We start from the raw sequence: 27,500 nt of genomic DNA on the forward strand, positions 1-27,500 counted from the left end.
ACGTCACTGCTCTGCACCGACGGTGCCGCAAGGCTATAATGAGCGCACCATTCTCACGCGCCACTTTTCCAAGTACGGCCAGGTGGTGCGCGTCAGCTGCAACAAAGCCAAGGACACGGCGTCCGTACACTTCGTTGACCATGTGAGCGGCCGTCGGCGGAGGACGGGCGGCCAGTGGTGGGGCTGGCCGGAGTTGTGGCTCTGGCAGTGCAGGCGGAGTGAATGCGCGGCAAAATGGCGTGGAGCATATGACCCGGCCTGTGGTGAATCGGCTTCTTAACTGTCGTTGTACTCTGTGGATGCCCTCGCTGTGGGTTACCAACTTGTCAAAGCATTTTCCTCACAGGAATCTGATTTCTTAACCATGATTAACGTTGGGTTCAGACGCATCACATCTGATTCTTGCGACGCTCAGCTGCGGTGCTCGTTCCATCATTACGCTGTTGCCGGTCCCGTCTGTGAGTGCAGAGGTGTCGTCCAGCGGCCGCGGGCCGGCGTGCCCTGACCGGCGTCCCTCGCCGCCAGGCGTCGGCCGACGAGGCCCGCAAGCGCGGCATGAAGGTGCACCCCAAGGTGCCGCCCATGCGGCTGTTCTTCGGCGTCGGTGAAGCCGGGCGCCGCCAGACCGGCCGGCCAGTCGCCGCCAGAGGGCGAGCCGGGGCCGCGCGCTGGCTCCCACGATGATAGGTGAGGCCTCGCAGGGAACAGGCCAGTGACAGTAAGCGGTGTTCACTGAGGCTGGTGAGTGAAAGGACTTTTAGCGAGTCGTCCAGCGTGCCGACCGCTGGTGAGGTGAGACAGGTTTCGTCGCTGTCTCGTGTGACCACGATTGAAACCTGTTAGAAGGCCTGCTGACCGTAGCGCTCAATCATAGGGTGACCCAAACGAGGTAGTGGGTGGGCTGATTCGCACGACTGCTGTTAAACGTGACGAAGCCAGCGCACCCTCTCCCTCCAGCGCTCGACCTCGACACCACCCCGGCGCGTCGGTGCTCACGCCGGGGACGCGGCCCTGACCGGCGCCCCTCCCCCCCAGCGAGCCGGCGCCGAAGCCGCGCCGCCGGGTGGCCCCGGCCGCCGCGTCGGCTGCCGCGCCGCCCCGGCCGCCGAGCCGACCGCCGCCGCCGCCGCCGCCACCACCGCCACACTAAACGTGGCCGAGCTGCGCGCGCTGCTCGGCAGCCGGCCGCCCACAGCCACAGACCGGTACCGCGTGCTGGACGCCCGCGACAAGCTGCACAGAGCCGGTCAGTGGACGCACCGCGCCAGCCGCGGCTGTGACGCTACACCGATGAGATGGTGTGTCCACTGAAACTCTCAGCTGCTTACGAACTCTCCTCTGCGTGGTGTGGTTGGACCGCGTGTAATTTGCTAGTCTTATTAGACGATCTCAGTGTGTTTTAGCCTACTTCCTTAACTTTCGGCGAATCAGTTGGTGGTAGTCACTGATAAACCTGTATCTGGTTGTCTGCGCAGTTTAAGTATTGGTATATTTCGAGCCATGATTTACATATCTCCTTGCACCAGAGCCTCTGCAAGGTCTAGCATGAAGTTCTTGCCTTGGTGTGACCCAGCTTCCATGCGTTTGTACGGCGGCAGTCCCTCAGCCCCCCGCACGTGTCCGTGCTCTGACTGGCCGCGCGTTCTGTCTGTGTAGGCGGCGGTCCCTCAGCCCCTCGCGCGTGTCCCGCTCTGAACTGGCCCGCGTTCGGTCTGGTGTACGGCGGCGGCCCCTCAGCCCCCTCCCCGCGCGTGTCCCCGCTCTGACTGGCCTGCGTCCTGTCTGTGTACGGCAGCGGTCTCTCACCCCCCCCCCCGCACGTTCCCTGCTCTGACTGGCCCGCGTTCTGTCTGTGTATGCGGCGGTCCCTCAGCCCCCCTCCCCCCCGCGCGTGTCTTTGCTCTGACTGGCCCGCGTCCTGTCTGTGTACGGCGGCGGTCCCTCGACCCCCCGCACGTGTCCCTGCTCTGACTGGCCCGCGTTCTATCTGTTTATGACGGCGGTCCCTCAGCCCCCCCCCCCCCGCGCGTGTCCCTGCTCTGACTGGCCCGCCGTTCTGATCGTGTATGGCGGCTGTCCCCTCACTCCCCGCCCTGCGTGTCCCTGTTCTGACTGGCCCGCGTTCTGTCTGTGTATGGCGGCGGTCCTCAGCCCCCCGCGCGTGTCCCTGCTCTGACTGCCCGCGTCCTGTCTGTGTATGGCGACGGTCCCTCACTCCTTCGCGCGTGTCCCTGCTCTGACCGGCCCGCGTTCTGGGTTTGCTGCGTGTGGCGGCGGTCCCCTTACTCCCTGGCGTGTGGCGCTGCTCTGACCGGCCTGCACTCTGTGTGTGCGCGCGCGCGGCAGTGCTGCGCCGGGAGCAGGCGGCCCCGCTCCGGCCGCTGGTCGGCACGTGCCCGGACATGTGTCCCTGAGAAGGAGCGCTACATGCGCGAGGAGAAGCACCAGATCAGCGCCGCCTACGAGCGAGACAGGGAGAGGCAGGTGAGCCGACGGCGGCGCCCTCGGGGTCGATGGGTCAGCCCTCGGGTCGATGGGTCGGTGGGTCAGGGGAGCGGAGACATGGGCGTGTGGCGATTTCCCAGGGCTGCTATGCGCTGCAGGCAGATGCGGTCTATGTTGAACTTTGTGTCAATGTTTGCATCGGTGTGTTGCGCGTTTGTCACGATTGGTATGGTGTGGGTTTATTGAGTGTATTTTAAGACAGCTGGTAAATGGGATGCGCGAATGCGTTGCGTCGGCCACGAAAATATGTCTTGTTCACGTGTTGGTGCTCACGTGCAGGGTCCGTTCGAGATGGATCATCGCCTGGCAGTGAAGCAGTACTCCAGGAGTTCAGCCGATCAGGAGGAGCCGCTGCCGCACGAGCTGCGCACCCCGGCCGCCCTGCTGCTTACCATGGACTACCTGGTCACGCACGTCATGGACGCGGAGTCACGCGACTCTGGCGACTGGTGAGTCACTCGCTGAGGCTAGCAGGTCACGCTCACGATGGGCGCCCTCTGTCGGACTCCTGTGACCAGTCATTGGTCTACTGGCATTGCTTGACGCACATGCTGGAAGTGAGAATACTCCCATCTACCCAGTGGACTGTCCGTCAGTGGAAATACGCTAGGAGAAAAATAGATATATGTCTGCGGAAGATCATTTCGTTATCTTTGATATCTTGCACATGGCACATGTTATGGTATCGTGACGAGTTCTTCTGGCATGTGGTGCCTGGCGACCTCACGGCGTCCCGACCGTCGCCGCCGCCGTCAGGTTTCACTTTATCTGGGACCGTACGCGCGGCATCCGCAAGGACATCACGCAGCAGCAGCTGACGGACCCAGTGTCGGTCGGCCTGGTGGAGAAGTGTGCCCGCTTCCACGTGCACTGCGCCTCCGCCCTCTGCGAGCTGCCGCGCGACATGTTCGACCAGAAGATCAACAACGAGAACCTCACCAAGTGCCTGCAGGTGCGCGAGGGGAGGCGCTGCGGCAGGCGGGGCTCGTGTGGGCACGCGGACGTGCCGTCTCGGAGGAAGGCGGTGGGATGGACTTCTCCGGGAACCCGAGCTCTTTCACTTGATGTTCCGTGGTGTTGAGTTATCGTGCCGTCACCTGCAAAATGAGAAGCTGATTTCACATCGTTCTGATCGCGATGGATTCTTCACGACTGCCGTTCTAGCACCATATTTGCCAAAGAGAAGGTGTGCATTTTGGTTGCGGGACGCCGCCGTCGCCAGACCACAACCGCTGATTGTCGCTGCTGGCTGTGTCGGTGACTGGTGTCGTGCCCTGCAGACCCTGAAGCACATGTACCACGACCTGGCGCTGCGCGACGTGCCGTGTCCCGGCGAGCCCGAGTTCCGCGCCTACGACATCCTGCTCAACCTCAACGAGGGCGACATCCTCAGGTCAGGCGCTGACGCCAGCGACGAACGGGCGCTAAGGGCTGGTCCCGCCGCTGACGAGTGTAGGGTGACCTTCTCGTGGCGGCGGTACCAGGGGAGTGTAGGGTGATCTCTCATAGCGGGCGGTACCATGGGAGTGTAGGGTGACCTCTCATGGCGGCGGTACCATGGGAGTGTAGGGTGACCTCTCATGGCGGCGGTACCATGGGAGTGTAGGGTGACCTCTCATGGCGGCGGTACCATGGGAGTGTAGGGTGACCTCTCATGGCGGCGGTACCATGGGAGGGTAGGGTGACCTCTCATGGCGGCGGTACCAGGGAGTGTAGGGTGACCTCTCATGGCGGCGTTACTCATGGGAGTGTAGGGTGACTTCTCATGGTGGCGGTACCATGGGAGTGCAGGGCGCCCATCCACGGCGGCGTTATCTCCGACTCATCATGCACTGTCGCCCAGGCGACAGTAGGAGCGACTATCGTCATTGTCGCCCGGCTCAGGGCGACAATGACGGTCGACGAACTTCAAATTGCCCTCAGACTTGTGTCAACCAGTGTTCTGTGTATCTGTTCTCGTCAGATGTAGAGTGCGTTCGGACGCGGTGGAAAGTTGGGCTGAGGCGGTCAGCTCTGTGCGTTCACAGTTGTGTGACGAGACAAGCGCAATCACACGGATTACGGCCGGTCGTGTCGGCGTTTTGTGGCCTCGCGTCTCGTGACCACGTGTTCCGGCCCTGGCTCCGACAGGGAGGTGCAGACTTACAGCGACGCCGTGCGTGAGTCGGCTGAGGTGCAGTCGGCGCTGCGCGTGTACGTGGCGCTCTCCACCAACAACTACGTGCGCTTCTTCAAGCTGGTGCGCCGCTCCGCGTACCTGCCCGCCTGCCTGCTGCAGCGCTACTTCAACCAAGTCCGGACGCGCGCTCTGGACGTCATCACGCGCACCTTCTGCCCGCCCAAGAAGGTGGTCGAGGTGAGTCAGGCGGCGCCGCCGGCTCCGGCGGTCAGCGACGGGTACGAGTTCGTCTTGGGCGACGCGGGGTGACGAGGGGCGCCAGGGGTTAAGGTTCGGTGAGAGGTGAGGGATGCTGTGAGAGGCGAGCGATTGGATGAGAATGCTGAGGTGGAATCTTTGGTGAATGATAAGAGTAATTCCGAGGATGATGTATGGTGGTAATGCTCATATTTGGCTCGCTTTAAACTGAGATTGATTGCAGTGTCTTCCGTTGCAATGGTGCGTGGCCGAGCGCCGTGCGTGTGCCGATGGGCCCAGACCTTGTCGGCCGCTCTCCGCGTCGGCCTCGTCCGTCGTCTGACGGTGTGCCATGCTCGAGCCGACCCACCCAGCCGGCGTCCTGTCGCTTCGTGTCGCCGAGAGCCGTCCGCTGACCGTGCCGCCCGCCGTCAGTTTCCGCTGAGCGAGCTGCAGCAGACGCTGGGCCTGGAGAGCGAGGCCGAGTGCGCCTCGCTGCTGCGTCAGCACGGCCTCGAGTCGGAGCAGGGCACCGCTTTCCTTCGAGCGGGCCGTGTTCCAGGCGCCCGAGCTGGCGCCGGACGTGCGCCGCTGTCCCACGCTCATCGACGCCAAGCGCGCCTGCGCCGTCGGCCAGGTGAGTCCGGCGGGCGGCCAGAGGCTGGGCAGGCGGCGTGGTCGCTACCGCCGTCTCGACACCGGCAGGCTGTCATTGTGTGGGGGCCGTGAATTGGTGTAGCGAAAGAAAAAACGGGAGTGCCGGGCTTAGAAGATGCGGAGTCGGATCAGGTATCTTGAGGCGATTTAGCTAGCCGTTTACTGAAACACCTGTGAATGCTGCTTTCTTTTTTCGTATTCGTCACTGCTATGTGCTTTGCGGAGTACCTAACGAGGTGTGTAATACATCCAAATATCTTGGCGTTGCCACTGCGATGAGCAGGGTCGACTGTCTGCCTTCGGTAAGATCGCCGGTGGGCGCGGCCGCGGTGACAGCCGGCCGCCTCCCGCGCTCGTGCGCCGGGTGTTGGCGTGTGACTGTGCCACGACCCTGGCGGTGTGGCGCTGACAGCGGCTGTCCGACCTGCGCCAGGTGATCCAGGGCGCGCCGCTGCCGGCCGACCCCCTCCCCGGCTACCAGCCACACGACAGCTTCGACGCGGCGAACGTGCTGCGCCGCGCCGCCTGGGACGCGTTCGATCAGCGCCGCGACGCCGCCGCTGCCGCCACCGAGGCGCCGGAGCCGGCGCCGGCCGCGCGGCCCAAGCAGGAGGAGCAGGAGCAGGAGCAGGAGCTGCAGTTGCAGTTGCAGTGGCAGCGGGAGCAGGCAGACCAGGCGGCGGCGGCGGCGGCGGCGGCTGACCGGGCGGCGAGGGCGGCGGCCGCGCTGCTGCTGGAGGAGGTGGTGCTGGCCGAGGCCGGTCACGTCTCCGCCCGGCTGCTGACTGGACTGGGCGTGCTGCAGCAAGTGGCCAGGCAGCTGTGTGGTGACACGCTCCGCACAGTCGTCGACGAGGGCATACGGTGAGGCGCCGGCGCGCTGCGTGGTGACACGCTCCGCACAGTCGTCGACGAGGGCATACGGTGAGGCGCCGGCGCGCTGTGTGGTGACACGCTCCGCACAGTCGTCGACGAGGGCATACGGTGAGGCGCCGGCGCGCTGTGTGGTGACACGCTCCGCACAATAGTCGACGAGGGCATACGGTGAGGCGCCGGCGCGCTGTGTGGTGACACGCTCCGCACAATCGTCGACGAGGGCATACGGTGAAGGCGCCGGTGCGCTGCTGAAGCACTGACGGATATGACATGCGAATATATCGGTAATAAGGGACAGGGGCGGGAACATGAAGTCTGGTAGTAGCGTGGATGGTATAGACTCTTTTCGTTCTTGATATTTGTGCGAAGTCTGGTTCGGGCTATCACCCGCATGCATGGAACGGTCCCAAACGCGCAAATTGGTGTGTAGTGGTGGGCGTTTATTCTGTGGCGTTGGCAAGGTGCCGTACAAAGGAAAACACGCTGTCACATTTCAGGAACTTTACGGGAGAAAGGTTTTCCAATTTTCTGCTGTAGCACGCTCTTGGTTGGTGGCACGTGCTTGAATTATATACCATTGAATTTTTCCTATCGAAATGAATCACGCTATACGCTGTTTTACACATCTTAGCATGTAAACTGCACAGAAATTCGGGAGAGGTGTTTATATTTTGGCATTTGTAGTAACAAACGTGACTTTCGCAACGTAAGAAAAGCAAAGATGCAATGGATGCTGTAAGAAACAGCACAAGCTCTCCAGCGTATGTAATGAAAAACCACAAGTGCATGAATTTCTGTATTTGAATGGTAAAGCTGATATTTCAAGCAGGTCAGGGCAATCGCAAATATATGCAAAGCTTATAATTTGAAGCAGCAGCTGAAACTTACGCTGATTTGCCTCGTAGATATGCAAGAATTGGATGACCTATAGCATCACGCTTAAGCGTAGGGAGAGCAAACTGCAAAGAGCAAAAAAGAGAGCAAAAAATATTTATTATTAAAATCAAGGAGACGGGCGTGAAAAAGACCGCTTTGCGGGGAAAGGATAGGAATTTCTGTTACTGCATTAGGTCGGCGCTACATACGTGTCTGTCTTCACCACACTCGCTTTCCGCCTCTTCCGTATTGAGCTCTAGCTTTGCTGGCCCTGGCTAGTGTTTTATGCTCCTGACACCGGTCACACCCGTCCACGTACACCAAGCCTGCTCTTTCTGGGGCTGTATGCGCTGGTTTCTTGTGTTTCAAGTGACGAGTACAATTTTCACATTCCTCATTACCAAATTTGATGAAGCTAATATCCGTCTGTTTCACCTCCATCTGGTACCACCCGAAGGTTATTTGCCATGTTTTTCACTTAAGTCTTTATGTCGTCAATGACTGTTCTATTGGATGGCAGCTACAGTCTCTTTGGTGCGTGGTTATGCCGATAGTGATGCGCACACGGCCGATAACTCTGGATGTGGTTTCGGATGACAGTCGAGTCGATCTTGGTCTTCGGAGTTCCATCTTCCCTTCCGTCCTCGTTTTCAGCGTTTTTGAGAGCGCTCCGTATGACCTGGTCATTGATAAACTTCAACCCTACCGCTGCCAAATGAATAACATGCGGTCGGCAACGGCTCGGTCGTTTTTATCCGGAAGCGTGTAAAGAAGACTTCTGTGCTTTTCTGCTCCTATTTCCTGATTGGTCCTATTTCTCTGCGTCTGTTTCCTCTTCACGTGGCAACGGAACCACTGGCGGCGGGCTGACCATGAGAGACGATTCACCAAGCGGTTGATCCTTTGGCGCTGCACGTTTTATCACCTTTCAGTACACTTTTGCCTGGGCTGGGCTGAGCTGAGGCTAGACGACGGCGGGGTCTTCGATAGGGCCGGGGACGCCGAATCCAGGTGGTTGTGCGGCTAGTTTCTTCGTGCAAGTGCAGATGCACGCTTTTTATTAATTGAATCGGCGGAGGGAAAGGAGAACTCGCTATTTTTTGCTGTAGCTCGCGGCACTTACGGTTCTTTTACGTTGCAGATCGGACTTGTTCCGCGCTTGCGCTTAGTTTAAAAGATCCCAAATTTTGGGCGATGGGACTGATTGGGGCAATTGGGACAATTATATTGTTGGGGATGATGGGGATCAGTATTGCGAGTCTGGAAATGCCAAAAAAGATGGTAAAAAACTACACTTGCGCTTTATTTCCGTTTCACATTATGCAATGGTGGGAACGTTACACAAAAACGGTGTGTCAGTGTGCAAATGGTGTGCAAAAAATAGCCGATGTTGTGCTAAATGTTAAGCTTTGTCGTCTGTGAAGAAGAAGAAGAGACAGCCGTCCCATATGCAGGCTTTAATCGCTCGTGTAAGCCGAACACCTTTCCGCAAACTACCAGTGATCGGGCCGCCAAGTACCCGTGTCCCTGTCGTCAGGGAGGTGTGCCAGACGGAGCTGACTGAGGCCCGGCGCCAGCACGAGATGGCGCTGCAGCGTCAGTGGGCCAGGGACCGGCGGGACCAGGAGATGAAGGTGAGGACAGCGGCGGGGTCGGAGGCAGACACGACCAGGAGACGAGGGTGAAGACGAGCGGGGCTGGGCTAGGCAGGGTCTCGAGGCGGGATTTGAGGGTGAGGGTGTTGAGAGGAAGGCAGGATCCGGGGAGGTCGAGATGGGGGTGCATTTGACTCTTCTCTTGAGGCCAGAGTCTAAGAGGACCTGCCCTTGGAGGGAGTAGAAGGGATTGGGCTAGGGAGGCCTGCCTGGGCGGCGCGGCAGAACCGTCCAGGTGGGTGTCAAGGAGGTCAATATGAACTTATGCTATCATACCTATGTCCCCTGCGCTGCCTTCGCCCCTATCATGCTTTCCTTGATGTCGGTGCGTTGCTCTTTGCCTCCGAACGGTCACACCCTGACCTGCCTTCCTGATTGTAGTCCGAGGCGCAGAGATGCCGTGTCGACCGCCATACGGTTCGATGTTGACTGGCCATCCCTGAACGAGGGAAGGAGCGGCGTATCGTGGACCTCAAGGCACATGGGCAATGCCATGCAAAAATATCGGCCTCCTTCGCACCCGAGTAGTTGACCTGTCCCCACTGCCCCCGGGCGTGCGGCTCACCCCGCCACCCGCCGTCCACCTCGGCCGTGTTGGAAGCCACCGGCACTCAATCAACACGGGACCATGCGCTCAACTGCGGCGGCGGTCCCGGCCGCCAGAGAAGAGGGCGTCTAGCTTGACGCAGAAGTGTCCGTCTGTCGTCGCCGTGTGGCGTCGTTCGACCCGCGTGACAGGCGTGCCCGCGGACCCGCTGCCGCGCGCCCGGCCGTTTGGTCCGGTCTCGCGGCCGCCTGACCGGTCTGGCGCGTGTTTCAGGAGCGCCTGGGTGCGGTGCTGACCGAGACACTGATAGCCGAGGTCTGTCTCGACGAGACGAACGATTTGGCAGAGGAGGAAATCATGCTTGTGGAGAAGGAAAGGAGCAGGCACGCAAAGAACAGGTGACTTCAATAATTTGTCTTTACTGATGGTCTCTCCAAGCGTCAGTTTTCCATCCACTAACTACATGTAGTGCTTAACTGTGATCGATGTGAATCTAAAAATGATGGTTGAATAACTACACTGACGTTTACGGTTGACGAAGACGACGACGAGGAATACCGCCGACGACGACCGGAGGCCGATGACCGATGACTGATGACCGATGACCGATGACTGATGACCGATGACTGATGACTGATGACCGATGACCGATGACCGATAATCAGTGATGGTGAAGAAGATGATGATGGCGGATGATGATGATGATGATGATTATGATTATAATGCTATATGTATGATACAGACGATTTACTGATACGACGGTTTTAAGTCAAGATATGGCCCGAAGGCACTTGCGCATCTGCACAGGTGGTGTATGGTACAAACTGCATTGGCAGTGCTCTTGCCAGCGAGTGACCTTGCCTGTACCAGAAGCTCACCGCTTCACTCCGGTGCTGCCGACCGGCACACGGCTGCCTGTGCGGCACCGGCTGCCGGTCGGGCGGTTGTCAGTCGTGTGACGTCAGGTCGGCATGTGGCAGGGCGGCGGACACGATCTGCGCCACCCTATGGACGGAGGAGGCTGAGCGGCTGGCCTGGGAGACGGCCATCGAGGTTCACACCGACCACCGGCGCCAGAGGGCAGCTCGCCTGCAGGCCGCCACAGAGATCGGTCAGTGCTCCCCCGCGGCAGCGACAGGAACCTGCCGCCAGATGGGGGTGGCTGGACCGGGCTGGAACTTTGTCGGGACGGCCTCTGCATTCGCGTCCGTCTCGTCTCGTCCGTCTCGAGGGCCCGTCTCGTCATGTCACTTGACACTGCTCCCCTGTTCCTTGACCCGGGCCCGTGTCGTCAGGTCACCTGACGCTCCGTCCCCGTCCTTTGACCCGGGCCTGTCTCACCAGGTCTGATACTCCATCCGCGTCCCCTGACCCAGGCCCGTCTCGTCATGTCACTTAACACTCCGCCCCTGTTCCCTGACCCGGGCCCGTGTCGTCAGGTCACCTGACGCTCCGTCCCCGTCCTTTGACCCGGGCCTGTCTCACCAGGTCTGACACTCCATCCCCGTCCCCTGACCCAGGCCCGTCTCGTGAGGTCACCTGACACTCCGTCCCCGGCCCGTGACCTGGGCCCGTCTCGCCAGGTCGCCGCCTGACACTGCGCCGCCTGGTGTGCCGCTGGCGGGCGGCGACGGACGCCGGCCGCCGCCTGCGGGCCGAGCAGGTGGCGTTCCCGGCGCGGCCGCCGCTGCACGGTCCCGAGACGACGCTCCGGCTGCTGGGCGGACCGCGGCCGCCGCCGCACCCGCCGGCGGACCGGCGCGCAGGTGAGCCCGCTGGCTCCCTCACCGGCCTGTGGGCGGCTCCACGGCGCTGTGATGTCTGTCCATTGCTGGTTGTTTACGGTCTGGTGATGCGGGCTGCTGTTGGTGCTCTAACAGGCTGGTATTGGCTATAACTGGTTGCAAGCAGTAGCAGTCGGTTGGCGATGGCGTAGTCGCGCGCGGATTGTTTGCTGGTTTTTTGTTACCTGTCTCATCTCGTCGGTTTTGGTTGTCGTTCACGGGTACCGGCACCGTGTTACTGTGCCTGGGACGCCCTTGCGTGCGGCGCACCGCGCCGCTGAGATCTGCTGCATGTCTGGCCGAGCTGACGCGCCGCTGCCCGCCGGCAGACCAGAGCCTGTGCCGTCTGCTGCTGGAGGACCGGCTGCAGACGGGCCGGCTGAGCGTGCGGGCCGTGCTGGCGCCGCTGGCGGCCGCCGCGCCCGCTGGCCACCTGCTCTGGAAGCTGGCCGTGGCCGCCAGCCCCGGTCGCCAGCTGCCCGACTGGCTTCAGTGGAAGCTGAGCGACGGCGAGGCGCGCTCCGACGGGGTACGGGCGGGCGGAGCGACGGGTGGAGAGGGGTGCCGCGATGGGCCGGGGACCCAGGCCGCTTTGACCCCGCTGACGAAGGCAGGGGAGGCGCGGCGTCCGAGGAGCTGGGATCGGGGGGGGGGGGGGGGAGGAGGGATCGCGAATCAACCCGCTTCTCGAGAATAAGTCCGCGCTGTCGTAATGTCTGAGGAGAGGATGTGTTAGCCTTACTCATGCTCTGATTTGACGGAAAGTCACGTCACGCATTCAATGCCTGCGCTTTAGTGGCGGTGTTCTACATTTGCGTGGGGCTTTACCGCCATTTTGAAGATTATTCAGTGTCATTCACAGCCGTGCTGTCCTTAAGTCCTCAAACTCCCTTCGTTCCAAGCATGACGCACGCGAACATGTGCAGACAATTTTGTGCAAGCTAATTCAAGGTCACCCACTCACGCATGACAGCATAGAAAGGGCACGGGAAGACGCCATATCGTTGGCCATGTAGCGTTCAAGGCTGACAAAAATGTCCGTCGAGTCATTCGTGTCTGGCGCGTCAGCGTCCGTCGCGGGATCAATGGACATCAGTTGGTCTTCCATCGACTTCATGTGTTAGGCACTATTTTCGAACGCGATTTGGTTATTATTTGTTCATTTGGATAAGAACCCTTTCGGCCAGTAATGACTATTTTAGGGCCATGGGATGAAACAAGCGTAGATAATGGTAGAGCAAGGCTTGCGCCATGGGATCCAACTTCCGGAACGAAGCCCACACAGGGACCCCTCAGTGGGATGACCTTGGCGAGCAGGGTGTCCCTCGGGCCACTTGTGGCTGGCGCGTGTAGGCTGCCCAGGACAAGTGGGGTGTCGGTATGGTGCAGGATAGCAAGTGCGGGAGACGGGAGAAAAGGGCGAATGATTTGAGCATGATTCACGTTTTGTGCTACATAATACAGTAACTTTTGGTGATGGTGCCAGTTATGATGGAAATAAAATAAATAAGACTGGGCATTGAATAACGTAAGAATAGCGTCATAGCGGAGTATGTGAATGCAAGCTCAAAACATAAAATCGCTGAAAAATAGACAAGAACACCATGAGAAAGGGTCAAATCACCCGCACAAACGATATTCGAGCTCAGCAAACATGCGCTAGCAAAGCCCATCGCTATCGGAAAATTTGAATACTACAAGTGGGTCAGCCTGTCCGCTACAGTAGTAGTTCTAACACTGCCAGTCTGGCAGCGATTCTGAGTTCATAGGGATTTGCCATGAGGTAATCAAATGATGCCATATTGAGGAAAGTATTAGCTTAATAATGAAATCTAGAAGTATTTTACACTTGTAGCAGTACTTGTAAGTGAACCTATGTAATCATATTTTATGTTTGCCTCAGTTGTTCAATGTGTGTCGTTCCCTTGAACGGCTGGCGTATCTGCGTATCTCCGCCGGCGCCCAGTGTGACTGGTCGGTCGCCCTAGCCGACCGCCTCCATACGTGACCCGACGCCGCCGTCCGCAGGTGCTGCAGCTCTCCTCTGGCGCCGTCTCTCCGCAGCGGCACCTGTCGCTGGTGGTCCGCGCCTCGCGCGGCCTGGCCGGCGAGACGGTGGGTGCCGCCGGCCTGGCGCTGGCGCTGGCCGGCGCTGACGACGAGGTGTCGGCTGCGCACTCTGCTGACGCGGCTGCCGCGCGAGCCGCTGCTGCCGCTGGCGGTGGTGGCGCCGCCCGGCGGCCGCTCCGCCGCCGTGGCCCGACTCCGGCTGCCCGACTGTCTCGGCACGCAGCCAATCAGCGCCTATCGCGTGTTCGAGGTCGAGCTGGAGGACGCCGTGCAGAGCGGACAGGCGGTACGTGCAGGGGAGGGGACCGCGCCTGGGGACCGGCGCGCTGTCAATGGGGACGAACCGGAATCACAGGGGATGTTTGTACTACACTGCGTGTTACATTATGTGGGCCAGTGGCAGCAGCCTGTCGCCATGGTGGGTACTATTGCGATGGGTGGGTGCAGTATCGTTATTTTGCTCATTGTGATGTTTGGATGGTCTTGTTTATCCTTTGTTGTAAGCATTATAGTTTGGAAGTGCCGACTCGCATTGTGAGTCCCGCGTGGGCTCCCGGACGACGATTCCCGACATATGGGACATTTTGAATCGCGGCGCTCCTAACCACGCGCTGCTTACCGGCGGGACTGACTGAGTCGCGGGACCCTTCTCAGCTGGTGTCGATGCTGGAGTGGCTGTTCGACAACCGTCCGGCTGTCCCTTCGCTTCAAAGTGGGGTCGTCCGACACGTGGTCGAGGACTTCATCGCTGAACAGGTCACCAAGCGAATGTACGACAACCTTCACATGAGGAGGAACAAAAAGCGCGTCGAGCAGGTCAGTGAAGCCGATCTATAACTGCGTGTCGTTGGAGTCTGCTTTGTTGTGGCTTCTGTGATTTGTTTGAATATGGATCAATGTAAGTCTGCTTTTTAAACTATTTTAGTGTTTCACATGTTATAAACCATGCTCATTTGACCGGATGGTGATTATTGTCGATAAGGTGGGGTTCATCCCATATGTAGTTACCATGCACCTGCATCACTATTTGACCCTCGATTCAGCTAGCTTTAATGCACATTGTACCACCCGCTGGCCATGCCAATGTCGGGAGTCCGCCAGGGTGGCGCTTCTTCACGTCGTCCCACCCTGACGCCCCCCCCCCCTCCCCCTCCCCTGCGCGTTACAGCCGCCAGCTGCCCTGATCGCGCTGTTTAACGCGGCGGTGCACCACCTGGCGACGGTGATGAGCAGCCACTCGCTGCCGGAGCTATCATGGCCGCCGGCGGAGCTGGCCGACACCCCGGCCGGCGGCCGCCTGCGCCTGCCGACTGGAACCGGCCTGCCCGCCTGCTCCTGCTTAGAGAGGTGAGGCGCCGGCCGGACACCCGCGGAGCACATCACTGTCGGGGGGTCACCACACGGTGGTCAGGGGTCACCGCACAACGGTGGCTCAGTGGTCACCACATCGGTGCCCTGGGGTTCACCGCACCGTGCTCTTGGGGTCACCATACACCGTACTCTTGGGTCACCACACGGTCTCATGGGGTCACCACCACGGTAGCTCGGGGTCACCACACACAACGGTGCGCTGGGGTCAAGCGAGCGTCTGCCCTCGGCGCTCGCTGGGCGGCCGTCCGCCGCCATGGTCGAGGCGGTCGTGTCGGTTGTGTGTGTTCCAGCCACGGGTGATGGCAGCCACCCTGGATCGGGCTCCGGTCTGACCACCTTGTGGGTAGCACCCAGCCCGGTCCTCTTCTCGTAGCTGACCGACAGCGTCCGTAGTGGGGCGCGCCGCTGGTCGGCTGATGGGTCTCCCGCTGGGTGCCAGGCGCGATCGCAGCGGTGTTGGTGATGGACAGCGGCTACTGGACTCATGTTGATCTCGCTCGCGCCGCTGGTGCTCGATATGTCAGCCGCGTTGTGTGCTGACATCATGCGTGTGTGTGCGTGCGTGTGCGCGTGCGTGTGCGTGTGCGTGTGCGTGCGCGTGCGTGCGTGCGTGCGTGCGTGCGTGTGTGCGTGTGTGTGCGTGCGTGTGTGTGTGCGTGCGTGCGGGCGCGTGTGCGTGCGCGCGTGTGTGTGTGTGTGTGTGTGTGTGTGTGTGTGTGTGTGTGTGTGTGTGTGTGGCACACGTGTGGTTGCGGCGCGGCTGACGGCCGGCCGTGCCCGCCGCCAGTCTGTCGAGCGGCTGACGCTGCCCTGCCTGGTGCTGGACGAAGACGCTGACTGGGCGGCCAGCTGCGCCGAGGTGCTGCACTACGTGGGCGGCGTGTGTGAGCCCGGCCAGGACTGCACGCCGCTCCTGTACAGGTCAGCCTGCCGGCGACGCCACCTGCCGGCCTCCCACACTGCCACGTCACTGTATAGAGGGCTCTGTGCTGTGTCTAATGAAAACAGTGTGTCCGGCAGGGACATTGTATAGTTTACACGCAGTGTAAACGTCTAACGAGCTCCGTTCTCCCTAAGGGGTTTATAGGACTGTCTGATACGGATCAAAGCTTTTGGCAGAACCGCGAATAACTTACTGACCGTTTGGCGGAAGCGGTAGCTTGGGAAAAAACTGTCTTTCCTATGATCGGATTTATTGATCTGTGATCGATATTATGTGATATGATCGATATTATGATCGGAGTTTTGGGTTCGAGACATGTCCTCGGCTGTGTGTAGTTTCTCTCGCTGCCATCGGTATGGAAGATTCCGATGCCAGTATGCCAGTAGTCATAGCATCTACACGCTGGCCAAACTCGCGCAGAGGCCAGCCCGCCTCCCAGGTGGCGTGTGCTGCTCCAGGCTGACTGGCTTCTGTGGTGGCGCTGCGCCGACAGGGTGCAGAGTCTGCTGCAGGAGCGGCTGCGGGAGCTGGAGGAGGCCGCCTGGCCGCTGCACGAGGACATCGCGTCTCGGCCGCTGGCGGCCAGTCTGCCCTGGACCGACATCATCCAGGTGCGCGTGCCTGAGCCGGGCCGCGGGTCGTGGCCTGGCTTAATCTGTGGCTCACGGACACTGCGGCTTTTGGGTGCAAAACGACCTCAGCAGTCGACGTGCTTTTAAAGCTCACCCGTCAGCGACATTGTGGCTCGTCCGTAGGCGACTTCACCGTGTCGGCGGATGATGACGCGTGCACGGATTTGTCCATATGGGGGTGGATGCATTGCCATTGAAAAAGGACTCGCATGCCCTACATTCGGAATGTATGCGGGGCTTGTTCTGTTGTGCGGCTGACCCTCGAGCTTGTTCCGCCCACCCCATAGTCTGGTGTTTCCCATCCAGCAGCCAGGGTCACTGTCACTGGCTCCGTGTGCTGTTGCGTCCGCCGCGCGTGACGCCCCCCCCCCCCCCTCCCCCTCCCGCCGCTCTCACCGTGCCGCGTCCGTTGACGGCCACCGCCCCGTGCGCCGCCAGTGCTGCATCGAGCTGCGCACAGCCTTGCTGACGGGCTCGGAGAAGGCCTACTTCCTGCCGGACGAGATGGCCCACTTCCGCGTGCCGGACGCCTGGGCCGAGGCCACGTCGGCCGGACAGACGCAAGGTGCGGACGGCGGCCGGATGATCCGGGCCGTCGCTGAGCAGGGACGGGCGGCTGCGAGCTCCGGCGCCGGCAGGCGGCGACTCGTGGAAATGCCAGCGGCTGTAATGTAACCGTGGAACAGCTGGGAGGCTGGTTGGTGTCTCGTTGCGTAAATCATGACCTATTTGCTCTGTGTATTTTATGGATACGGTTTTTATTGATTGGCTCTGAAGAGCATTCACGAGATCGTGCTTACAGTGTCTCTGTCGTTGGATGCGTCCATTGGGATCGCGAAGAGGCCGCTCGAAGAGTTTTTGAATGACTCGGTCAGCAAGCGACGACCGGAGAAGTCCAACTCGCCACGTCCCTCGCTAGATGTCAGCACTGATATCAAAACGGAAATGGACATGTCCTTGGGCTGGGAGGAACGACTTAGGGAGCTTGTGGACCAAGGTAAGGTTATGCTCTTTTAACATGAGTTGTGTCATTTCCGGGGTATCTGTTCGAAGAGACGTCCTTGTAGTGATGTGTGGATGCAGGCCACTTGATGAGTGCAATCCACGGCCGATACGGGTCCGCATACCATTGGTGGAGAAGCGCATGGCTTATGATGGTGGTCTACGTGTATCGCGAGAAGTTGTTGCTTGGAACCGCTAGGAACCATCTTTGCATTAGTGCCGCTTCGTGAGAATTGCCCCTAGACTGGACCTAAATGTTTCATTGCACTTCAAGCAAGTACCAACACCTTTCACTGCACAGTGTCATCTATCGCTTGTTGTTAGCACGATTTGATTATGATGCTCGTAGCCCGAACGGGTGCGGGAGGATTTTCGAAGCGAAAAATGGGAGCATTTTTGATATTTTTTGTTAAGGGCGCAACGCGATTTCCTGAAAAATTAGTATTTTTCTGCAGGAATCCCCTGGCCGTCACCCCAGAAGCGTCGTTTAATACGGAGACGACTTGGCCCCCCGTCATAAAATGGTCAGGTTGTCTCAAAATCATGAGTGTCGAGCTCGGCGGTCCGAGCTTGGCGCCGTCCGGCTTCCGGCACCGCCCGCGCGCTGCGAGCACGTCCGCCGTGTGAGACACTGTAGCAGCTGCGACCCTGACCCGCCGCTGTTGCAGGGTCACGCTGCTCAGGCGGCCTGCCGCCGGTACCCGTGTCGTCGCGTCGGCCGGCTCGGCCGCCGCTGGCCACCTCCCGCCTGCGCCCCACTCCGCCGCTGGCCACCTCCCGCCTGCGCGCCTCTCCGCCGCTGGCCACCTCCCGCCTGCGCGCCTCTCCGCCGCTGGCCACCTCCCGCCTGCGCGCCTCTCCGCCGCTGGCCACCACCCGCCTGCGTTCCTCTCCGCCGGCGATCGGCCTCGTCCCAGCACTGGTGCCGGGGCCGGAGCTGCCGGTGAGCCTGGACCGGCCGGCGGCGGAGCGGCGCCGGTGCGACCTGACGCTGCCCGAGCTCTGGCCGCAGCCGAGTCTGGCGCGCCGGCTCGGCGAGCTGCGCGACGACCTGGCCGCCGACCGGCGCGACAGCAGCGAGTGGAGCCGCCGCTTGCAGGCCGTCGCTGCCGAGCAGGTGTAGGACCCTGATAGCCCCGGGGAGCATGGGCGGGCGGCCACCTCGACGCGACCTGACGCCGTCCCGCTTGTGGTGCGAGTTAACGGCAGGGGAGGTGTCGGGCGTTGACTGGCTGTCCCGCGACCTGACCAGGTCGGTACGCCTGGACTTGGCTGTGGTCGGTGACGAGATGTGGCTCTCCGTGTCACGTGATCTAGCCCGGCTTCCCTGGCTCCGGCCGGGTCTGATGCCCCCTCCCCCACCCCCCGTCCGCACCTGCGCCGGACGTGGCGGGGTCACTGTTGTCCGCTTGTGAGGGGCCCTGGCTTCAGAAGCCGTCTTGGGGCCGGCTGTGGGATTGGTTCGAGGTATCTGGACGACCGGCGTTTCTGAAACAGTTGCCCGGGCGCACTGTTTGTACCCGCTTTTGGAACTGGATCCGGGTCGTGTTTTGCTGCTTGTGTTTTCTGATGGCTGATGTGTCTGAAACTACGAGACATAAATGGGAGGGGAGATCAGACTGGGGCGTGCGTGGCATGGAGGAAACGAATCGGTGTGCAGGATTTCGGCCACGTTTTTTGTCTGTGTTAGTCTTCGGCGGATTGTGGATGGTTACGCTCGTGTGGTATGTCGTCAGCTAGCGGCAATGGAGCTCCAACGGCCGTGCGCACGTCAGTGCGCTGCTGCTCATACTGCATGTCCACCGTCACACGCGCTGCTCGCCGTGCTGTGGAATAAACAAGGCATCACGGGTATCGTTTTGTTGGTAAACGTCGGGCAAACATCTGGTTACGACGCCACCATTTGTCCGTAGTTTTCCATCATACCTGTCCTTTCTCATTCATCCGAGGACTGAGGCCAGGATGCCGGGTATGGCAGGAACCGTTAGATGTGCCCGCGAGTAGTGTCATCAGTCATCCATCACGTTGCTACAAGCCTATATTCGCTAGCAGACTACGATACGATCTTCTCATATTCTAACCGCCCTTACCCATAGTAACACTAAAATTGCAGCAGACGCTCGATAAGATTAAGGACGGCGTGCGGTCTGCTTCATATATAGTTGGGAGGTCTCATGCTCATATTAAATGCCCTCTAGTACCAGGAGGTCCTGGTTGGCAAAACCGAATATTTCAGGTGACGCTCGCGGTTGCGAGTGAACGAGGTCAAACAAAAATGAAAGCGACGGATACACAGTGAGTGATATGCTTTATTTTCACATTTTTTGGGCAGGGGTTAGGAACACATCTGGATTCACGTGTCTTGGTTGTTAGAAGGTTTTTTTGTCCCATTTCCTCTGCCCGTGATCATGAACACACCTTAAAAGTAGAGTTTTGTCCATATTACCAACGTTTTCATGACAACGTCGTTTAACAATCAATTCTGGTATACTGAAGGTTAGAGAAAGATCTCACTACGCACAAGCCGAGAAACCGGTTAATTTATTGCCGCTATTCCTGCCAGGACATTGGAGTGCATACTTTATTATCTTGCAAAGCCTTGGTCTAACATAGGACATATGGGATGCAAGTATCACTGAGTGTTGGCTCTATTTTAGCATTATTAGAAGTGTAACTGTGAAAGACAAAACGCAAAAGTAGCCATGCCTCGTATGCTCTAGACTTTGGGGGTTGGCAGCCTGCTGTTCGGAGTCAGGGTATTCTGCTCTATCTAGAGAGATAACGGAAAACTGTTTTGAAGGGGCCATGCCTCCAGAGCACTGTCGCCATGGGCGCCGCACAAGCTCGAGGCAGACACGTCCGGCTGACAGTGGCTATTTTCAGCACCACTGGAGACGTTTTTGGGATCCTGGTCGGCGTGTTTTTCCGAGGGTCTCGAGGCGCTACCGACGTGTCCGGCTTGAATAAGCTATTTTTGGATCCGTGCCGTGGTGCAGGAAGTGCTTGCCACTCGCTTATTCATAGGATGGTTACCACGGCACGAAACGTGCGGACGAAAATAGAAGTGGGAGGCGGACATAGCTGCTGACTTGTTTCTTTGTTCATGTGTTGACTAGCAATGGTATCAGGGGGGGGGGGGGGAAGGGGGTGGCAGAACCTACCTTCAAGTGGGAAAACCTATGTTGGACTTATCGTGCGTCATGAACAGGCGACTAACCGTGGTGCCTCCGCGCTCCGGAGCGGAAGCACTTTGGATGGATGACTGTCGTGAGTAGTGCAAACGTGAAGGACGATGGGAGACAAACGAAGACTTTGGGGCGTATCTGACTCTCTCGGTATATTCGGGCTACGGCCTGCTATAAAAACGCAGTACGCCTTATTACTGAAAAACCACAGCCCTTGATGGTTCGGTGATATCCAAAGATGGACTGTTTGATAAAACATCTGGCTACACCTCACTCCCTGCTCGCCTTGACCATCGCATTTAACTACGCACATAGAGCCCCGGGCTACGTGCCCCTCCTCCTATCAAATCCATCACATACATTTATATGTATACGAATGCGTTAGGCTTACAGTAAAAAACTGTTGTGTCGTACCCCTCCCCGACCTTTTGTGCTGTGCCCCGACAAATAACCGAAATGCATTTAGCCGGATGTGTTTTACCCGAACGCATTTAACCCAGTGCTATTTTGCCGACGCGGTTTTTGCCATCTTGCTGATAGGGCGAAATGCCAAAAGTCAGACGGAAATTTGACGACATGCGCTTTTGCCGACGTGAAAAAATGAAGAAATTTTCATAAAGTGAAATGCACATCAACTACATACAGAGTTATCTAAGTGTCGTTTAGACTATAGCCAATTTACCCAAGCGCTCTTTGTTGAAATGCTAACTAACTTAAGTGCTCTTCAGTCAAATGCTAACTAGCATTACGCGTTTTGGCCGAGTGCATATATGTCGAAATGTTGATGGGGTGTAAGCAGAAGCCCTTTAATCCTCGCTCTGGGCATTTTCACCGTCGTTTACGAGGGAAGGCCTCAGCGCTGCTGAGGCCTTCCCAATTTGAACAATGGGTACAGCTGTATGTGTATCAAAAACTAAATAAGCAACCTCCTGGACCACCCTCGCGAATTTACGGATGCTATCTCTTCAGAGAACTTTCAGTCGTCCTATTCACATTGCAACAAAATCAGTCCCCCTGCCTCCTTAAGATCCTATTAACCATGCAATTTAGAGCCATGAGAAAGACGGTATAGGAGAGTTATCACGTCGCACTGCATCAAAATGGCTGCCAGACCACGCCAAATTGTCTTGTGACTGCCACCATCAGGTTTCCTTTTGCTACCGTAATAACTAAGCATGCTACGACAGTATAGCAAGCCGAGTTGAATAGTTCTTTAAAAAACTCTATAGAAAGGACTCGAATGTACATCGACAAAAGTGACCTGTAATGTGCCATGTCATGTCACAGGGATGGGCTGTTGTTCTGGTGGGCTGAATGGCTACTGTTCCAGTGGCCCAGCCATGGATCGACCAATGGAAAAATATGACGGGCCAGTGAACAATGGGTACAGCTGTATGTATGTCCGAAACTAAATAAGCAGCCTCCTGAACCATCCTCGCGATTTACGGATGCTACCTCTTCAGAGAACTTTCAGTCATCCTATTCACATTACATTACAAAATCAAGCCCGCTAACCGACCATTCGACGAATTTATGCTCGTATTATCACCGTTCGCACAAATTCACATTCTGACAAAATGCATTTGGTGAGTTACTCATTCGGTGATTTTCCATCCGTCTGATTGGCAGTCGCCTTAATCCAGTTCCGGTATATTGTCATTCGGATAATGAACATTTCGGCCTCTTGGTTTTCTCCTAATTAGCAATTCGTCTTATTTGTATCTCAACGACCTGCACATCTTCAAAAAGACATGCCGTCAATCATAGGCGTAGGAACGTTTCAAAAAGTGTGGGGGAGGGAAGGGCCAAGCTCAGGGCGTACTTCAGGTACTTTTTCTAGAAAGCAAGCCCGATGACCCGGGGGGGGGGGGGGAGGGCGTAAAGATGAAGGCTGTTTCTTCACTGATGCACAATCTTGCCTATTAGACAAATCTATGTCATTCAGTAAATAAGGCTATCCATCTCCCCAAGATTATTCTTTCATTCGACACTGTCTTCTCTGGGGAGGCAAAATTCCACGAGCGGGCAGGCATTTTGGATAACTGAGGAGGTATCTGCCTTAACAGGGTAGATGCCAAAATACGGCCCGGACATAGGCTGTTAATAATTTTGAAAATGAATCGATGGCTCACGGAGCGACAGATTTTTCATGCGCCCTCATTTCGCTGGCTGCTTTTCAAGAGATAAGACTTGTCGCAGCACTTCAGGCGGAAACAAATCCCGAAGCTTGAAACTGCCAAAACAATGTGACAAAAGCCATAAGGCTGGAGATTCTGCGCTAACAGCCAAGTCACAGAAAGAAAGTCCTTCTGTCATATATTCCTTATCTGGGCCCTGCTCCCGCCCGCCGTCGGCGGCCACTGCTCTGGCCCGGTGTCTCCCGCATGACTGACTGCGAACTGATGTGTCACACCTGCAGCAGCATCTTTTTTCCGAATTACCTTCCCTTACACCACACCACTCCAGAAAAAACCTCCGGTAGGCTGTCTGCCTTTGGTATGAATTGGCCCAACGGACATTTTATTACCCATCATTCAACGAAGGCGATTGATCTGCTTTTGTGTGTAGGCAGGGGAGTAGCAGGAACGTTGCTGAAGGGAACACAGCGCTGACAAAAGACGCTTTTTGGTGGCCCCCAAACTTCCTGGATATAGCTTACTTGTTAACAAGGGATGCGGTTTTCCTCGTTTCACCGTTATTTTTACTTGTAACCAGAACAGAAACCAGAAGCTACCATGAGATCAATTCTGTTTTTGTTTTGAGGTCAATATGCAGAAGTATATACTGCAGAAATCAGGCGTTGAACGACCGTATGGAATAAATCACCGGTGCCCTTAATTTGCAGTGGTTTAGTGAACTCGCTATAAATCGATAGAATTCAGAACCTTTGTCAGAATTTTTTATCTGAGTTCTACAGACATTAACAGCATCGCGAGGGCAGATTGTAGATCGATATATTTGATAGAAATTTGAAGATGAAAATTCGATTGTAGATCGAATGGTCAACAATGTGCTTTAGCTTGACCAATCCATGTTTGTCTGGAAATGCTTACCATTCAGTCAGAATCAATTAGTCGTACAACTCAGGTCACGTTGTTTTTAATATGCGTGCTCGCAAATCGTAACAATAACTTTGACATCAGGCGTTGCAGTCTCCGTTGTCGCCTTAGCGTTAGCCCAGTGGCCATTTTTCGCCGTGGACTACCGGTGGGCGAGGATGATGACGGTCTGAAATGATTACCATTAAACACTTAAATTATTTAGTAACCCAGGTTATGTGATGCAATTTTGAACATGCGCACTCGCATATCTTAGAAACGAAAACCTCGACACCAGGCGTTGCAATCTCCGTAGGCCTCGCAGCGTCGGCAAAGCAGCTGATACTGAGCCGTGGCCAACGAGTGGACGAAAATGATGATGCTTCTGAAAGAAATAGCTTTGAGCACTTCAGGGCATCAAGTCTTACATTGAGAAGGCATTCTAAGCATATTTCACGCATGCCATTTTTAGGCTGATGATAAGAACGGATCGGGCCTTAAAGCACCGATGAGTGGTGCTGGAATCTGGTGGTTGAAGTGAAAGGGTAAAGGTAGAATCTCAATTTTTCGTGTTTCTGTAACTAAGAATCTGACCAGAAGACATATTGCTGTCGAGGTTGCGGGCGGGCATGTTTAAACCTTTCGATGCATTTTGTCACTAATCCATTCTGGGAAAATGAACGCTCTCAGGCAAAACTGACATGGCCTTCTCTGTTTAAAAAGAAAAAAATCACTTCGACCCATTCTATCCAACAATAATGAGACCCCCACTCTACTCCACAATAATGAGACCTCTTATTTGCTTCTGGGCAAGGGGCCCTTGAGTAAAACACCAGGGGCACAATACCGGTTCCGGTCAAGGGCTAAAGGTCCACTCCGTCCGATCGCAAAGTGTCTTCTGGGTGGCATTCTGGTAACGCGGTGAGAGATCTCGCGGTCGATCCGGAGGCCACTAGAAGAATATATCATATCACATTGTTCCCCTCCTTGAGACCAGAGGCCTTCTGACCCGCGCAGGTGGTCCCGGATCAGCAACGGAACCCTCACTGACGCAACAACATCCCTGATAGCCAAAGGTGGTCCAATAATTGTCACATGGACTCCAGCTCCGTGTTTTTCTGTGGTCTTCAGACGTATTGAAGACTCCATGAACGTAGATTGTTGATGAAATGGAGTCCCAAGTTTGCATTAACATGCCTGATCCATGTTTGTCTTAAAATGTTCAGGCCTCGGTCAGAATTGGCTACTGATAAAAAAGTAAGTGATATAGTTTTGAACAAGCACGCTCGCAAGTCATAGCAACAACAGTCCCGACGCCCGGCGTTGCAGTCTCCATGGGACGCGCGGCGTTGGCCGGCAGCTGTAACACTAAGCAATGGCCATTAAGCAGACGGAGAAAATGGTGCACCTTGAAGAAGGTGGATGGTGAACGATGTAAATCGGCATGTATATTTAATGCGGTGCAAAAGTAAATTAAACGCCAGTCAACACTGCTGGTCCCCCACCCTGAAAAGTGCGTGTGGGGGGGGGGGGGGCATTGCCCCCGGACCCCCCCCCCCCCTGTTCCTACGCCCATGCCGTCAATTGCTTTTGACTTTGCGCGCCATGTCTTCTGAACATGGCGGCATAGAGCGTGCGGCTTTTCACATTCGGTGAAACAGCATTCGGATAAATGTCACTGGGCATTTTGGCCTCGTACCATTTAGAGCACATCCGTTTTTTTCTGATCACGTGAACATCAGTAGAATGAAGTACCGCATTGGTTTGATAGCTATTGCCATCTGAATCTGCCTCATGAGGGTTTCTCTTCCCCAATATTCCTCAACTATGTCACAAGGCTTTCTGTGGTGTGGGAGTGGCGGACACTGTCGCACTGCCGGAGAAGAGGCTCATACGAGAATGAAGCTTCCTCGATACCGAAACGATAAAGTCACTCAAATTGCGGTGATTTTGTTTCGAAGCGTGCAAATTGAACGAGGAATTGTAGACTGTAAGCGTTGTCATTTTATTTCATCGTTCTCCAATTGAAAAAGCAGAATTGCGAAATTAAGACACTTACCATTATAGTACAAATTTGCACATTTTGGCACCATCACTCGGATATCACATTATTGTTATATCTATTACTCGGATGTCACAGACATCTTAAGCTGCCGCACGCCTAATCACCGCTGCGTTGCGCATCCAGTGCCCAACGATGCGACGAAAACGGAATGCAACGTCTCCCGGCTATTATATGAGAGATGAATTAGCGAGGTTTCTATTCGTGCAGCCGATCAGACAAGTGTCATGCATAGTAAACGTAATGCCATTTGATGAATGGAATCAGTTTGGATGCGAAGGTTACGGTGAACATCCTTTACTTCTGTCCATATCTCATAAGTAACGCCGCCTTCAGCGTGCACATCGACCCTGTATATGTCCGTGTGTATGTGTATGGTGGACATATTTTTCACCTGGAAAACTTTGTATGCGAGACTTCATCCAACTCAATCATCAACTGCAATCCAACAGCACATCTAGCTTTGAGCCACGGCAGCCCAGGCTTTCATCGCCAAGAATGTATTGTATGCACACATTGTATTCTAATCCATGCAAAAATCTTAATTAAAGCAAAAGTTAACCTCACACTCTAATCTGCTATGTCAGCACAGCTAGGCCGAACCTCCCGAGCCCGCATCGCATCGCCAGGTCATGTGACACACCTCGCCAAGGCCCGCCGCCTGCGGTTGAGCGACTCGGAACACCTGAGCACGAGCCAACAGACGCAGGCAGGGGCGGCGGTGGGGGCGCGCTGTGAATCCTGCATGACCGTGTGAACCACGCACCGGTTCCCGAGCACTCCTCGGGTCAGACGGCGACTTCCGGCGCGGCGAGGCTCGTTTGTCGCGGGGCGCTGACTGATGGTCCCTCCCGAGGGGCAGCCCGGTGGCGACAAATATAAAAAAACTGCCCGCTAATTATGCCGGCTGAGGCCAGGTTTATGCATAGTTAAGGTGGCATGAGACGTGGTCGTGGGTCATGACTATTGGGCATGTCAGGCAGGTGGTGCCCTGCCCGTAGTGAGTGACCCGGGGGTGTGCCAGAGCGTCGAGGGAGGTTTGCCAAGGGCTGGGGGCGGGCTGAATGATGTGTACCACTGACCACGTTTCATATTTCCCCTTCCCTGCGCCCACGGTTTCCAGTACTCCTGCCGTTTGGCGAAAAGGCCTATTCTGCCCGACCCGCGTCTGACTTTTTGGTGTAAACAGTCATTAAAAACCCGGAACCGCCGCTCGAAATGAGGCTATTGTGCGGTCGGTCGCAAAATAGCGGTGAAAACGTTGCCGTAAAGCCTGTTATTGGTCTGACCGAGCCTCTTGCTGCGCGCCTCTGGCGGGAGGTTCGGCGTCCCCTTCCAGCGGGAGGTCATGGTCATTTGTCCCTGTCACGGGGGGTCGCAGCGCGGGGAAAATGGACTTTGTTCGCCCGGTTTCGAAAATGGCAACACCAGTTTCGATTCCGTGTGAATCTGCCGAAAATTGAAATGTGCCTTCAAACCTCTTCCACATCGGCGATCAGTGGTGCTGATGCAGCTGTTCCTGAGACTAAGTGTTCTGAAGCTCCATGCTGCATTATCCCTACCACGCTGATATTCCTGACTGTGATTGCCAGTGCCGTCAGATAAGAGCTCACCAATTCTCACGTATGAGAGACGAGGCTGTTGTGTGGTCGTTCTTGAAGACTTCACGGGTCCTTAGTACCGCACAAAATACCTTCTCCTGGGAGTTTACCTCCCCCCCCCGCCGCTGCCCCCTAGTCAGCTCTACACACCCGTGGGCCATGTATTTTTCACGGGTTTGGTTCGAAGTTGTTAAGAAGCCTGCCAAACATTTTCTGAAAGCATTTTGCGTGCCTGTATCCATAGATTTACCAATTTTACATGGGCTTGTCTTCCTTCGGACAGCCCGCTCCTTTCCGCTTGCAACCTTCTAGCGACAGTCTCGCTCAAGCTTGCCTCAGA

General features: G+C 56.7%; 3 protein-coding genes across 3 annotated transcripts in view; all 3 read left to right on the top strand.

Annotated features, from left to right (window-relative positions):
* Positions 1-2,415: 2,415 nt before the first annotated feature.
* On the top strand, positions 2,416-5,395 carry LOC119091532 (germinal-center associated nuclear protein-like; the record flags this gene model as incomplete). The annotated part of the gene is made up of 6 exons (XM_037214341.1): positions 2,416-2,484; positions 2,785-2,954; positions 3,262-3,457; positions 3,786-3,898; positions 4,636-4,861; positions 5,297-5,395. Coding segments are annotated over exons 1-6 (861 nt in total), but the record flags the coding sequence as incomplete, so codon positions are not given.
* Positions 5,396-6,246: 851 nt separating this feature from the next.
* On the top strand, positions 6,247-13,442 carry LOC119091533 (uncharacterized). The gene is made up of 8 exons (XM_037214342.1): positions 6,247-6,382; positions 8,808-8,904; positions 9,746-9,870; positions 10,453-10,583; positions 11,056-11,081; positions 11,732-11,785; positions 13,285-13,363; positions 13,420-13,442. Exons 2-8 carry the CDS (start codon positions 8,854-8,856, stop codon positions 13,440-13,442), a joined length of 489 nt encoding a protein of 162 aa, XP_037070237.1. The 5' UTR covers positions 6,247-6,382; positions 8,808-8,853.
* A 48-nt stretch (positions 13,443-13,490) lies between these two features.
* LOC119091534 (uncharacterized) overlaps positions 13,491-27,500 on the top strand; it is a 17,980-nt gene continuing 3,970 nt past the window's right edge. The window contains exons 1-8 of the mRNA XM_037214343.1: positions 13,491-13,612; positions 13,981-14,142; positions 14,495-14,653; positions 15,494-15,618; positions 16,134-16,251; positions 16,711-16,837; positions 17,075-17,269; positions 17,943-18,217. Coding sequence (XP_037070238.1) covers positions 13,990-14,142; positions 14,495-14,653; positions 15,494-15,618; positions 16,134-16,251; positions 16,711-16,837; positions 17,075-17,269; positions 17,943-18,217 — 1,152 coding nt within the window. The 5' untranslated portion in view covers positions 13,491-13,612; positions 13,981-13,989. The remainder of the gene's footprint in view (positions 13,613-13,980; positions 14,143-14,494; positions 14,654-15,493; positions 15,619-16,133; positions 16,252-16,710; positions 16,838-17,074; positions 17,270-17,942; positions 18,218-27,500) is intronic.

The sequence above is a fragment of the Pollicipes pollicipes genome, unplaced genomic scaffold, assembly GCF_011947565.3.
Source record: "Pollicipes pollicipes isolate AB1234 unplaced genomic scaffold, Ppol_2.1 Scaffold_3447;HRSCAF=4054_pilon_pilon_pilon, whole genome shotgun sequence".
Classification (NCBI taxonomy): Eukaryota; Metazoa; Arthropoda; class Thecostraca; order Pollicipedomorpha; family Pollicipedidae; genus Pollicipes; species Pollicipes pollicipes.